This window comes from Molothrus aeneus, chromosome 1, assembly GCF_037042795.1.
Source record: "Molothrus aeneus isolate 106 chromosome 1, BPBGC_Maene_1.0, whole genome shotgun sequence".
NCBI lineage: Eukaryota > Metazoa > Chordata > Aves > Passeriformes > Icteridae > Molothrus > Molothrus aeneus.
The window spans coordinates 9,200,577-9,214,756 of record NC_089646.1 but is presented as its reverse complement, the minus strand read 5'-3'; the positions used below and the strand labels follow the sequence as shown (position 1 = coordinate 9,214,756).

General features: G+C 40.1%; 1 protein-coding gene across 1 annotated transcript in view; it reads right to left on the bottom strand.

Annotated features, from left to right (window-relative positions):
- Nucleotides 1-6,373: 6,373 nt before the first annotated feature.
- The window catches only part of UBE3C (ubiquitin protein ligase E3C), a 73,590-nt gene continuing 65,783 nt past the window's right edge, over nucleotides 6,374-14,180 (bottom strand). Inside the window, exons 22-23 of the mRNA XM_066551150.1 lie at nucleotides 14,024-14,154; nucleotides 6,374-10,924 (exon numbers count right to left, since the gene is read on the bottom strand). Of these exons, the coding sequence (XP_066407247.1) occupies nucleotides 10,754-10,924; nucleotides 14,024-14,154 (302 nt within the window). The 3' untranslated portion in view covers nucleotides 6,374-10,753. The remainder of the gene's footprint in view (nucleotides 10,925-14,023; nucleotides 14,155-14,180) is intronic.

Here is a 14,180-nt window from a genome sequence, read left to right as displayed (position 1 = left end):
GAGCAGCCTGCCCAGAGAAGCTGTGGAGTCTCTCTCCCTCGCTGGATATTCCAGAACCATCTGAACACAATCCTGTGCTGTGTGCTCTGGGGTGACCCTGACTGAGCAGGGAGTTGGACCAGATTGATCCTTCCAGCCTGACCCATTCTGGGATTCTCTGAGGGGAAATGCAAATAGTGATGCCTGGGTGTGTTGCTGTAGGAAAAGGTGAAAAACCAGTAATTTTAAGAAACATTCTTTGAATAGGTGAGTTTGGGTGCGAGAGGTCAGATGACAAAATTTTTTCCCCCTTGTGTGTTTAAGCTGTAGTCTCAAAAGTTGTAACTCTGGCACACAATTCCTTTGAGGTCAAATTCCTCTCCATGCATGTAGCACCTGGACAGAGCCCTGTGCTGGGTGAGTGTATTGGAGCATCCTTTGTGTTATATTCAAGTATGTGGTCTTCTGAATGCCATGGCTGACAGCAAAGTTATTGTGCTATTTTTAAAATGTAGACTTCATCCATGTTTTAAATGGCTGTAAAATTCTATTTCTTGCCCCTTATTTAAAAAGTGGGGGCAAGATTAAAAAGATTAATTTATAGATCACCAAAGTGAAGTTAGAGAGTTTCCACGCCTAAAATCTATGCTTCCCAAATATAGTCAATTAAAAGGCTACTCATTATTTAGGAAGTGTTTGTGTGGGAGTGGGGTCAGTTCAAAAAGACAAAAGCCAGCTTGGAATAAGGCAGAGGAAAACCTAAAACAAATCAGCAGGACAAGTAGTAGGACAAGCCTAAGTATAGGCTTGGTGCTTTGGGGAAATGCAAGCTTCAAAAGAAATATTGTTGATGCTAAGTTGTGGTTGTGGAAACAATTCTTCAGAATTAGAGCAGAGGGACACCTCACTCCATTATTAGTTTCTCATTAGCAAGTAGCTGTGAAGTCCAAGTCGTTGATCCACTTGGAAAGACAAAACCAAAGGATTAGTAGGTTAGACTGGCTCTTCCTAATGGGTGAGGCTCACACCTCAGCATTCACAGCCTGGCAAATGCAAAGGCAGGTCAGTACTGTGAGGTGTGGGAGGAGACCATATAAAATTTTGATTAAATCCTTTAAACATTTCTTGATGTGGAAATAATGTTTTTCCCCAACCTTTCATAACTGATTACAGGGGAGAAAAAAATTGAAGGGTCCTAAAACCTGAGCTGCAGTAAACAAGACAGAAATTTCACAAGGAAGTTTCTTTGATTTAATAATTTAAATAGCAGATTTTATATTTACAGTTAAGTTATGATGGATGCCAGCCATAAAACTTTCTGTTTATCCAAGCAAACAGAACATGGCAAAGAAGCAGGATTCCATATGGAACTAGAGGGTTGGAATCCAAACACTGCCTGCATCAATGCAACCAGGACATGGCTTCTTAAACACAACTGTTATCATTTCATTAATCTGCCCAGAGAGTTTCTAACACTGTTCTGACAATGTAGCCCTGCTTTAGCATCCTTCTGATATAGGAATAATACTTGGGAAGGCTTAGAGATCAATTTTGCATTTGGAGAAGGGAAGGTATGAGAAGGTAAAGTGCCTGCCCATAGCTGAGGGCAGGGCAGTTTGGCATTTTCTACAGCAAAACACTGAGAATGTAAATAAATGTTTCCTAACAAAGTTATAGAAGAAAACAAGATAAAAAATTAATTTTTAAAAAATAAAAAATATTTTTAATTGGTTTATGCTTGTCTTTGAAGAAGATATGAAGGCATTTCCCACGACTTTTCAGAATGGGCATTTTACAGAGCTGCCAGTTACAAATATCATTTATTAGGGCACCTCTTTTTTTTAACTTACAATCTTTGATAGCTCAGATTATCTCTAACACTGAACAATGATAAGAATTATTTACTTTTTAAAAGTTTGCTCCAATTGTGCACATGATATTTAATTTGCTGTTCTCCATTACAGGGAAAGGCAGGGGATTTCAATTAAAATAGCACATGGCAAAACCCACCAGAAGAGGTTCTGCAGGGGGCACTGAAGCACATCCACCCAGGACTGCCCTGGTTGGACTTCATATGGTTGGTGATTGCCCAGCCTCTGATTTGCCTGGGTCTCTGCAGGGCCTCTCTTCCCTCAAGGGAGTCAGCAACTCCTCCCAGTTTAGTGTCCTTGGCAGACTTAGTTAGTGTCCCTTCCAGCCCTGCAGCCAAGTCCTTTGTGAGGCTGTTGTTCCACAGGGCAGAGGCTGGGCCCTGTGGAAGCCCAGTGGGGACAGGACACCAGCCTGGTGTAACCCCCTCCACTGGAACCCTTTGTGCTGACCCCTGAGCCCATTGCTCACCCATCCCAGGCTGTGTTTATCCAGCTGTGTGCTGGACATTTTGTCCAGAAGGATCCTGGGAGAGACAATATTGAAAGTTTTGCTGAAATCCAAAAGGATTACATAACTAGCTCATTAACATTTTTAATTAGTTCTATTTATAGGACTAATAAAACTGAAAAGTTTTTAGATTCAGAAAACTTTCAAAGGCAGTTGCAAAAGTATGAAGTCAAAGTGTCCTGTGTTTTTATGGCTCACTGCTTGCAGCAGAAGCCTGGAGTACTGTGTTAAGGGGCATTAAATCTGATGTTGCTGGCAGAGCATCAACATTCCAGTAACAAAAGTTCTGGTGGGTCTGTTAAAGCTGGTATCAGAGATCCAGGCTGATATCCAAGTGCTGAGTCATTGAGTCAGAATAAACACTGCTATCAAAGAATCTTAATTGTTTAAGAACTTTCAACTCTCCTCTGGGAACATGAGGGAAAGGTCTGGTCTCTTCACCCAACTTCAGCTGTCTCAGACATCCAGTTTGAGGCCATTGACTATGAAGAGAGAGGAGGAGAGGGCACAGTTCATCCCATCCTCTTTGGAGAGGGTGGAATGTTTGCTTTTGTGTTTCAGTACAGAAGGTACCTCCTGCCTACAGAGCTCTGTCCTGGGGCTGCCTTTTCTCCCCAAGTGCCTCACAGCCACCTCACAGATGCCTGAAGTTCAGTGAGATGAATTCAGCCCTAACCGGTAGCTATAACCTAATGATGGAAATCATGTGGCAGCATTCCAGGAGGTATTGGCAATTCACATAGTTCCCAGATTCTTTTTTTAAACCATCTTTTATGATTTGTGGAGGTCAATTATATAAAGCCCATCAGAACACAAGAAATGCTTAAAAATGCTGCATTAGAGAGACATTAATATTAATCCTCCTGAGGTGGTAATGGCTGTAGCCTTCCCAGCCTGCTGCTCTGCTCTGCTGCTTAATGCAACCCGTTTTTCTATTTACAGATTTACAGATTCTATTTTTGGTGTTAACAAAGAATATGAGCATATGTATCAAAGACTGTTCTCACGTCATCTAATTATAGCACTGCTGGTAAAGTAATTCTGGAAAGTGGCACTTAATTAAATATAAGCATTAACTTTTTGCTGATAGTTTATCAGAAACAATTAGACTTGAAATATGGGGAATACACCTAGAGTTTAAAACTTTCACTGGAAGCATTAAAAGCACAAAATAACCCATTTTCCCTTGCATTCTCCAGTGTTTTCCTGTCAAGCACAACCTCAGTTTTCATTGGTACAGTGTGTCTTCGGTAATCTAGAGGCTGCAAGTTTATCTGGACTCCTCTTTGTGTGCAGAGCCTGAGCTAAGTGGATGCTTTTGAAAGTGGTTAAAACACTTCAGCATAGTTGATGTTTTTGCCAATTCCTCCTGAAATATCAGATGTATTCTGCTGATTATTTGGGGTCTGCACACAACAACCCAGCAACTACTGGGGGAAGTCAGATGATCTCACAGCTTATGCCAAGTGCTTATTCTTTGCAAGGACAGCTTGATCAGCATTTATGTTCATTAACTTGATCAGGGATATGCTTTTTTGTCCATATGACAATGTGAAATATTAGTTAATTCTATGTAATTTTTCGTCAATAGCCAGATAGATCTACCAGATAATTATACCTGAAGTATCTCAGCAGAACTTTGAGCTCAGCTGCTATTTGCCTGAAAAGTGAAGAGGGAAAAAAGAAAAACCAGAGCTGTAATGAAAATAATTCTTAAGTAAAGACACAAGGGCTAGAAGCAAACAATTCCTTCAGAAGGTTTGTTTGACAACATACAGTAAAACTACATAGCAACTGAGGAGAGATGCTTGTCCCAGGTCTAACATTTGGGCAAGCAGCAGTAGCAGGAGGATCTGAAATAACACCATCTGGTGAATGCCTGTTGCTTTCTTCAGCAATCAAGAACTATGTGTAACTATAAACAAGGAATAAAATAGAAATAATGCAAAACTACTTTTCAGTTAAATGTTACACAGAATGAACAAACAGCTGCTCTAGGAATGCAGAAAAGAATGATGTTAAATATAGTAGGAAATTTGAGCATGCTGCTCCTATAAATACATGAACCAACTTTGCAAATGGAATGTGATTCTGCAGAGCTGTGGATAGGGAAGCTTAGTCCCAGACTGGAGAGCAACTATTCTGGCAATAAATGTAGCAATGATTTAACCATCACACAGGAAGAGCTCACCCCTTGACAAGTGTGAAATCAAGCTGCAGGACATCTGTGCCTGCCTTTATGCCCCATTTTTTGCCAATCAGAATTCCCATATTTCTCTTGTTTGTCTGATGTGCTTTGCTGAATTCTGGGCTACTTGACCTTCAGAAGAGTCAAAATACAGGGGTTTGCACCAGAGGTTGCACTTGGGTGTTTGACACTGTTGATGGCAGAAGCAAATATACACTTAGGTGATTTAACACTAGTCCTATGGTTTTTATATCAATGTTTAGCACCCTATAAAATTTTGTGAAAATAATTCACAACTCAGCTTTTACCAAGTCTTTTATTTTACATTCATAAGAGATTTGCAAAATCCTTGAAAAGTCAAAGCAGCGCTGGAAGTTGAAAAAGCAAAGGCACAAAATCTTAAATCCAACCTTACCTGCCACTGATTAACAACCACAATAATGTGACAAGGAAGAGATTTACTGTCACTTAACTCAGTCCCCAGTCACATCAAAGTCCACAGAAGGTATTTTGAAGATGCTGCTGGGGTCACTAACAAGCAAGGCAGAGAAGTCAGATGAAGAGAGGCTGAGAGAGCTGATGTTGTTCAGCCTGGAGAAGGCCCAGATTCCTTAGTACTGCCCCACAGGACAAGAGACAATGGGCACAGAATGGAACACAAGAAATGTGTTTAAACCTGATTAAAGAGGTTTTATTGTGAAGTTAATTGAACACTGAAAACAGGTCTCCCAGAGAAATTGTGGATTCTCCATCCAAGATGACATTCAGAACTCCACAGGTGAAGGTCTTGCCCAACCTGCTGTAGGTGACCCTGCTTTGAGCTGGGGATTGGAGTAAGTGATCTCCAGACATTCCTCCTGACTTCAGCTACTCTCTGTTCTCTCTGATGGATTCAGCTTGTGTAACTTCACGATCACTTCTTGCCTTGTTTTGTCTCTCTACACACATGAGAAATTTAATGTCCTTTCCAGACTACCAGATACATACAGAAAAACAGGTCAGATACATGGGCATTTGTGCTTTCATTAATGTTACAAATTAGGAAATGCCCTACAAGAGGAGTTTTCTGTAGTTTTATGTTTATCACATTTTTAGTAGCAGGTTAAAGCATATATGCTGCTATTTCTAAACATTCAAAAATAAATATGCACAATACTAACTTTATCAATGTTAAAGTAGAACTAAAAATTTATTTAGCAATGAAAATAATAAATAAGCAAAGGGAAGCAGGTAAGTCTAATTATCAAAGGAGATAAAAACTAAACTGCACCTTTAAAGGAGCCCACATGTGCTAGAATTCCAGAAGAAGCTGAAATTTTTGTGTTTGCTGACAAGAGTAGCATTCCTCACTATCAATTACAGCTTCTCGGACTTCTATCCATGGAGTTTTATTCTTCCCAAAGACTCTGAAGAAGTTTTTACAAAGCAGAGCAAGTGCATTGTTTGGAAGACACCCTGAACAAAGGTAACCCTCAGAGCTGCAGCTTCCTTGGCAGAGTGGGGAATCACAGCTCGAAGGCTGAAGGTAGGAACCATCCCAAAGCAGAATAGAAATGTTTGGAAGACAGTGATGACTGAGTCCATTAACCCAGCCCTGCCAATCCCACCACTGAACCAAGTCCCTCAGTGACATATCTCCAGGAATTTTAAATTCCTCCATTTAAAATTCCACCCATCACTGCCACGGGTGGCCAGCTCTTAACAGTACTACCTTCAAGACCCACAAGCAGTTAATATTAGATTCTTTTAGAACCTATTCAGTACCATCCGTTTTTAACAAGAGAATGCCCAATTTACTGCAAAAAATGAAAGAGTGTTTCTGCAGAGTTTCAAGAAAACTCAAATTATTTTATTCACAAAAGCAGAAGTCAATAAAAATATAGATATCCTGATCAGTTTTACAGACCATGTTAATTTCTTCTCTCCTTCACTGACAGGCAAAAGCATCATGAAAAAAAGTAACAAGCATTTACATCACAAACCATTATTAACAGAGATTCATGTATATGAGCAAATATTACAGGTCCAACAAATATTCCTCTTTTTCCTTTTTTTTTTCTGTGCTGTAGTGCTTTTCAGTGGTGGCAAGAATATGTGCTGTCTCACTGGTATTTAACTAATAGTTTTTGGTAGAAACTGAAATGTATGAACTCACTGCACTCATTTTTTTCTCTAATTCCAAACCCCTTTATAGGATTTATTGAGAATGTTTGTGCTATATTATTCAAGTGATGCAAAAAAACCAAAAAAAGACAACATTGCTACTAATAGCATCAGGAAGCTCATTTTTTATTATTTTTATGGAGCACCTCCCCAAAAAATACCTGAAGATATTGTTCTCATTCAAATCAAACTTCTGTCAGCTCAGTGTTTATGCAGGGAACTGCAGGATAGTCTTTCCTCTTTGGAAGATGTATAAATGTTCCCTAGAAATCAGCTTTGTAACATTTATACAAGTCTGGCTTTCAGGACCATGATGGAAGACAACAGAGATTAAGGACAAGGCCAATTACTCCTGGTTTGGTTTGCTGTGCTTTATTTTATTTTAATCCACCTAACAGGACTGAAACCCCATCTGGAAAAATTCTCACTGGAAGAAAGAGACCAAGTGCTAATTGTATTTCTTTATTCCACTTTTAACACCTTTGAACTTTGCAGAGGTGAAAAATTTGTGAACTCTTCTATCATACAGACCTTGACAAAAATGTTTGTAGAACAGGTTACAAAATTACAAACCCAAACCTAGTTGAAAACAAAAACCAATCAGAAAATGCTTGCTTTTTCAAAAAGCAAGAAAGGAGGAAGAAACACTGTAGTACAGAAACTTATTTTAAGGAAGGGTTGTCTTGTACAGAAACCGACCCCAAACTCATAATTATTACTGCTTTAATTCTGATGATCAAATCTAAAATAAAATTTCAGGTTGCTTGCATGCAGAGTGCTCCTCCCTCTGCCTACCTAAACCCTGGGAGCATCATCAATGGGGGACAGTTTGCTCTTTTAAAATCCAGAAAATCCAGTTTCACACAGAAACAATTCTTGCTAAGTAAGTGCTACAAGAGATCATTTCTACCCCCCTGCTCCCCAGGACATGACTGTTACCTCTCACACCTTTACCTCCTGTTCCTTAAAATACCCAGCATCAGATGATTGAAAAGCAGAAGTTGTGCTCCATCCTGCCTGTCTGGGAGCAGCTGGCAGAGCTGGAAGCACTGGTGCCCGGGAAAGCCCCACTGTGCTCGCAGTGCAGCGTGCATCTGAAGGTGGTGAAGGCGCACAGACCCGCAGCCTGTGCACAGGGAAACACAACTGCTCTGATGGCCTGTGCCAGTGTCACACCATCCACAGGACGCACAAACATCACTGAGTGCTGCAGAACAAAGCAATGAAACATCGGAGTACTGCCAGCAAACTCGAGTTCTCTGCTGGAGGTTTCCGCAGCTCTGTGCAGCCACGCTTCCCCCAGCCTACCCTCCCTGTGGCACCCGCTGCTCTCCTGGCCACAGACAGCAATAGTGGGCACTGGCTCCTTTTCCAAAGCACAAAGTGGACAGTATCAGTCACCAGTACTTGGCATGACCCCAACACAATCTTCAAAATACAAGTATTTAATAGAAAAATTTAATTTAATTTTACAAAATACAGATACAACACTACTCAGTGTAGCAAAATAATGGAATTGAAAAATAATTTCAAAATATTTAAAGCATTAGGTTCTAAAATAAATAATGCTATCTAAAAGAAGTGTTCAGGTTTTGCAATTAGGAGGAGGCAGTTTCACTATTACTGATCTCTTCAACTTCTTTACAAGTTTCATAATTTATGTAGAAAAATATACAAGAAAAGAATTTGGGATAAAGAATAGGTTGAGCATGTAACATTTAACATAAATAAAAAGCCTAAAGCAAAACCAAAAAGAAAACCAATCATTTTATTTCTGTACATCAAGACTACAAATAGTATTTTAACACTTCATTTATTACCCAAATTAAGAAATTATACATTTTTATATGGTTACTAGTAAACATCTTAAAACCACTCAGTTTCCCCACATTTAAAAGGATATTGCTGTTTACTGCTTATTAAATAGGAAATCCAGCAGAGTTTCCAGTAACAGCAAAATATTTTTTTGCATAAGAGATGAATACAAATTTGATTGTAATTTTTGATGATTTAAAATATAAAAGTAAAGTTCAGAGGGATGGACTGATGAATCTTACAGTCTGAACTATAATTCCTTTTCTAAACTCCCTGGAGTTTGCATACAAAACCCTACAATGTGCCTACTTTTAGAGGATCAGCTCCTTCCATGTGAGAGCAATTTTCTCCCCAGATATCAAATTACATTAAGCAGCATATTCCCACTTACTTTTCTCAGCAGAAATACTGCAGGGAAATGGATATAAAAGCTGTTTAATCACAAAAAAAATGTTAATTTGTTTAGTGTCTACGGCACAGATATGGCATTTAAGATGGAAAGAAATGATAGGGAAAAGGAATGTGAACACCACAGGCTTCAAATATAAAAGATAAAGCCTGATAACTTTGGTTCAAATAACTTTAATAATTATTACATGTATATTTTTCCAAAGTGGTGATTTCTATATGTACTGTATGCAACAGGAGACTGATTCATTTAAAACCAACCAACCAATCAACAAACCTGTACAGGCACCAAAGACAGAACAGGACAGAGAAAACCTGGAAAGCCACATCCATTCAGAACAGTGTCCAAGTGATAATGATGCAGCAAAGGTTGAACTTAAAATAATGCAAATCTGTTTTCTTCAAAGTGTTTCAGAAAGCACAAATGGAATATTACACCCATTTTATCTCAGTGTCTACCATCTTGAGGGAAGGTAATATGAAACAAAATCAGTTCTGCAACAACTGTCATAGAATCATGGACTATGCTGAGTTGGAAGGGGTCGATCAGGATCATCCAGTCCAACTCCTGGTCCTGCACAGGACACCCCAAGAGTCACAAACGTCTGAGAGCATTGTTCAAATGCTTCTTGAACTCTGGCAGACCTGGGGCTGTGACCACTGTCCTGGGGAGTCTGTTCCAGAGCCCAACCACCCTCTGGGTGAGAAACCATTTCATGATACCCAACCTGAACCTTCCCCAGTCCAGTTCCATGCTGTTTCCTCAGGTCTCATCACTGTCACACAGAGCAGAGATCAGTGCCTGCCTCTCCTCTTCCCCTCATGAGGAATTGCTACTGCAGTGAGATCTCCCCTCAGTCTCCTCCAGGCTGAACAGACCAAGTGACCTCAGCCACTCCTCTCCTCACACAGCTTCCCCTCCAGGCCCTTCACCACCCTCATGGCCTCCTCTGGATGCTCTCTAATGGCTCAATGTCTTCTTTATATTGTGGCACCCCAGCCTGCCCCAGTGCACAGCAGAGGGGACAATCCTCTCCCTTGCCCAGCTGGCAATGCTGTGCCTGATGCCCCCAGGACAGGGCTGGCCCTCCTGGCTGCCAGGGCACTGCTGGCTCAGGTTCAACTTGCCATCAAGCAGGACCCCAAGGTCCCTTTCCACAGCTGCTCTCCAGCCTCTCATTCCCCAGTCTGTCCACACAGCCAGGGCTGCCCTGTCCCAGGTGCAGAACCCAGCACTGGCCCTGGTTGAATTTCATATGGTTGGTGATTGCCCATCTCTCCATGATTTGTAAACAACTCTACAATATAAGTTACAATGTTAGGTTGTCAGAAATGAACATTTCATCCTCTCAGTTCTGGGATATCTGCAAACATCTGCTTGCCTTCCTTCTACAAGATTAATTACAGGATGTTAGCCCTGTCTCATCCCAATGCACCGCACAGTACACAACTTTATTGCCAGTTTGCAAAATTATTTATGTTTGAACAGCACAAAGCCAAAGCTTCATCTTTGGTTAATTTCACTGAGATGTCACTGTTCTTTAAATGTGCTCTTTCTCCACATCAACACAGAAATCAGCCACGCTGCACACAGCATTCATTGTTTTGAGTCATAAAGCAGTGTCAATGCAATATTCAGTAATGGAAGCTAACTAAGAAATCGTGTTTAGAAATGAAACCTATTTGAGGGCATTTGGTAAGACACAAGAGCTGCAGAAATGTAGACAGAATTCCCTTAAAACTGCTCAGGTATGGGTGCTGCTTATAGAGTAGGCACTGGTTCGTTCTTCTGCAGGTCATCCACATAAGCATGGGCTGGACTCAGCTGAGTTCAAATCCAGCAGCACATTCAATGGCATAGAGGAGCTTGCTTCGCATCAGGTTCTCGTCATAAAACTCAGGAAGCTTCAGCAAGTTCATGCAGGTACTGGCAGTAGGCAGCCTGTCTAAATCTGATCCTCCATTGTGAATGCAAAATGCAGGATATAACTCCTGGAAGATGCAACCAAAACAAAAAACAACCACATATCAAAAAAAGGTATACAAGGCAAAACCTACCCTGTAGCAGCTGGCACACATTTCTACAAAGAAAGTAAATCACTGGATGAAAACCTGTCACAATGACACTTAAGTGGCATTTCTTTCATTCCTCATACCACCAAAACCACTCAAATTGTGTAGTGTCTCCCTCTGCCTTATCCCAACAAGATGCACTCATTTGGAACACACAAAGCAATTTATGTGAGTCTAAGGAAAATACAATGACTTGTTATTGTTCATACACTCTGTGGTACAAATTTGCAGTGCTACACAAACAATATCAATGTGCACAGTGAGCCTGTAATGATAAAAAATTTGTCAAACCCTGATTGTTCTTTGATGCGTGAACTACTGATCTGAAGAACACACTTTAAAGACATTTTGTATGTAGTATTTAATTGGTTTAATAATATCCCATTTGTCATCTTCCAAAAAGTAGTATAGTGAAAAATATATTTATTTGTTACCTCCAAATCACTGCTTTTGCTGGCAACACAGTATTCATTTTATCAAAAGCTTGCCTGAGGTAAAAAAGTTCTGATTTCAGAAACTGGAAAAAAATTCCAGCTTCAAAGGCAAAAGGTCAATGAGATTCTAAGCTAAATTATTGTTCAAATGGAGGCCTTAAAAGTATTTCATGGCTAAAATGTTGCATTTTTAGTGTTCCTTTCAAAATGCTAATTGAATTCCCCTACTCTAGCTTTAAAAATGGAAAAATGGAGTTCTAAATTGAAATGTCAAGCCAAGGGCACCATTTGTTGCATAATTAAATACTGTACAGCAGGAAACTGCAATAGTTTGGAAGGGAAAAGTATCATCAATTTATTATGTGACCTGATTGGAACTTAACAATTTTCAACCACACTTTAATGATTTTTTTTTTAATCTGTAACAATCACATTTATTAAACTTATTAAACTTTAATTAGCTTTAGCAAATGTTATTCTGAACCTGACTCTGGCAATGAAAGTTGAACATTTTTAAATGATGCAAAGCTAGACTGTGTTATCTATAAGCTATGACTGTCAAGATATTTCCTAATCTTAAATTAACATGCACTGACTTAAAGAAAACATTCTGGTCCCACAATATAATGCATACATAGAAAACTTCAGAGTGAGAACCAGAAATACACAGAAAACTTCAGAGCAAGAACCAGAAATTGTGTTTCTCCCAGAAAAATACAGCACACACACTCTAAGTGCAAACAGATTTTGAAGATGGTTTGTGTTCATGTCTCCCATCAACATAAACACGTTCTCATGTTTACTTGGCTGGCAATACTCAGCACTCCTGTGGCCTCACATGCTGCACCTTCCAAGCTCCAACCAATGCACTGTCAGGGGCTAGCAACACATTCCTGCTGATGACAATACAGTCACCCACTGCCTTTCCTGGCAAGCCCCTGGTTTGGAGGAAAATCCCTGTTCACAGGTCCTGCTCAGAGCTGCCCAGCAGAGCGGCTCCAGTGCCTTTCAGCTGCTTTCCTCTGCCAACACTGCTGCATGTGGCTGAGCATGCAAGCCCCTTGTATGCTGAATTCATCTTTTAACTTACTGCTTTCATGCTGAAAATCTGCTGACTAATTTTCATTTTTTCCTAGCCATGTCTGCTACAGGCAGTTTGTGGCCCATCTCCCAAGTGAACACACAAACTGCAGCTTTCCACATTTAGCTTTTCCTTTGAGTGTGTCACTGTCAGCCTTATTATTTTTAGACTTTTGATTCACTTCCTCCATCTCTTCAAATGTGACACCGGATACCTCAAAGCTGGGTACCTACATCTGCATTTCCTCCTCTCTCCTTGTAATTAAAGAGGACGACAACCAATGGGAGCTTCTCCTTACTTGGTTTTCCCAGTTGTTTCCCAATTCTCCCTTCCTCATGTGACTGATGTGCACTGTTCTATCTTGGTCTCATCCCAGAGTTTTCCAATTGCTCTTCCTGCTGTCCTGTAAAATCCTATTTATTGCTAGAGTACTGTACAGTGATATTTGCATGGACTTGGGGGGTTTAGGAGAAAAGCCTGCAGACTTCTAAATAAGGAATCACATAAATCAATAGACAAACACCAGAGACAGGATTCCTGTGATTCAACAGCCATGTCCATTGTCTCCATATCCGTATCTATGGACACTCTTTACTGTTAAAGGGGATCTGGTTATCATGTTTTGGGGAGTCTGAGACATGACTCATTTTATCCTGAAGCTGACACAGAGAACAGTCAGACCAATTACCAACTGAAAGTGCCAGCTCCAATCCTAGATATCTATAAAAGGAGTGTAGCTGAGCTATAGATTACAGATACTGAAGATGGAGGATGTTGCCCATCCATCCACATGGTAACACCACCACACAGCACTGAATGTTCCCATATTTTAGAGGAAATGATGTGATGGCTGGTTCTTAGCCAAAATTTTGCAGTCCACTGAAATTCATGGGTAGAACAACCCCAGAATTTAGTTTCAAAATGTCTTCACCTTGCCTTGGCCTCTCTTTAGTTTTATCAGCAATACAGCAGATTTTGATACTTAAGCTTCCCTGTAAATAACAATCTGGAGACTGCAGCTGAATATTTTGCTGCTAAGAGTAATGGGATGTGAGCTATAAGCAGATAAATGGCTATTAGAAGAAAATACATGTCCTGCTTCAAACAGTTAATTTAAGAGGCTCAAATATAATAACTGCTTTTATATCCTAACTTCTCTTTTGCCTGACTTAGAAGACACTAGGCTTAACTCAACCTGTTGCCTGAAACTGGTAGCAACTCTCCTTCTGCACAACATGAAATGGCAGCAAGGACCTTCCATCACAGGCAGCAAGTGCTCTAATCAGTGATTTGCAGGCTTATCAAATTTCACAGTTAAAATAGAAAGCAAAAGAACACTTCATTACATATTTTAAAACTGTACTTATACACGCAAATGCAAACACTGAAGCTGTTTCTGTAGTCATGGACACGTATTCTCAAATTGTAGATTCCTAGACAAGAAAAACTTGGACCAACATCTGCAGCATTTCTAAAAGCTTGCCAGGAAGTCAGAGGACATACCTTAAACCCCAGAAGAGGTGGTCGAGAACAGCTCGTTACAAATTTGAGTAGTTTGCGTTTCTCTTCGTCAGTGAAGCTTTCTACAACCCTCCAAAATATTTTAATTACAGGATGGTCTGCTGTGTAGCCACCTACAATGAGATTTAAATGATTTACA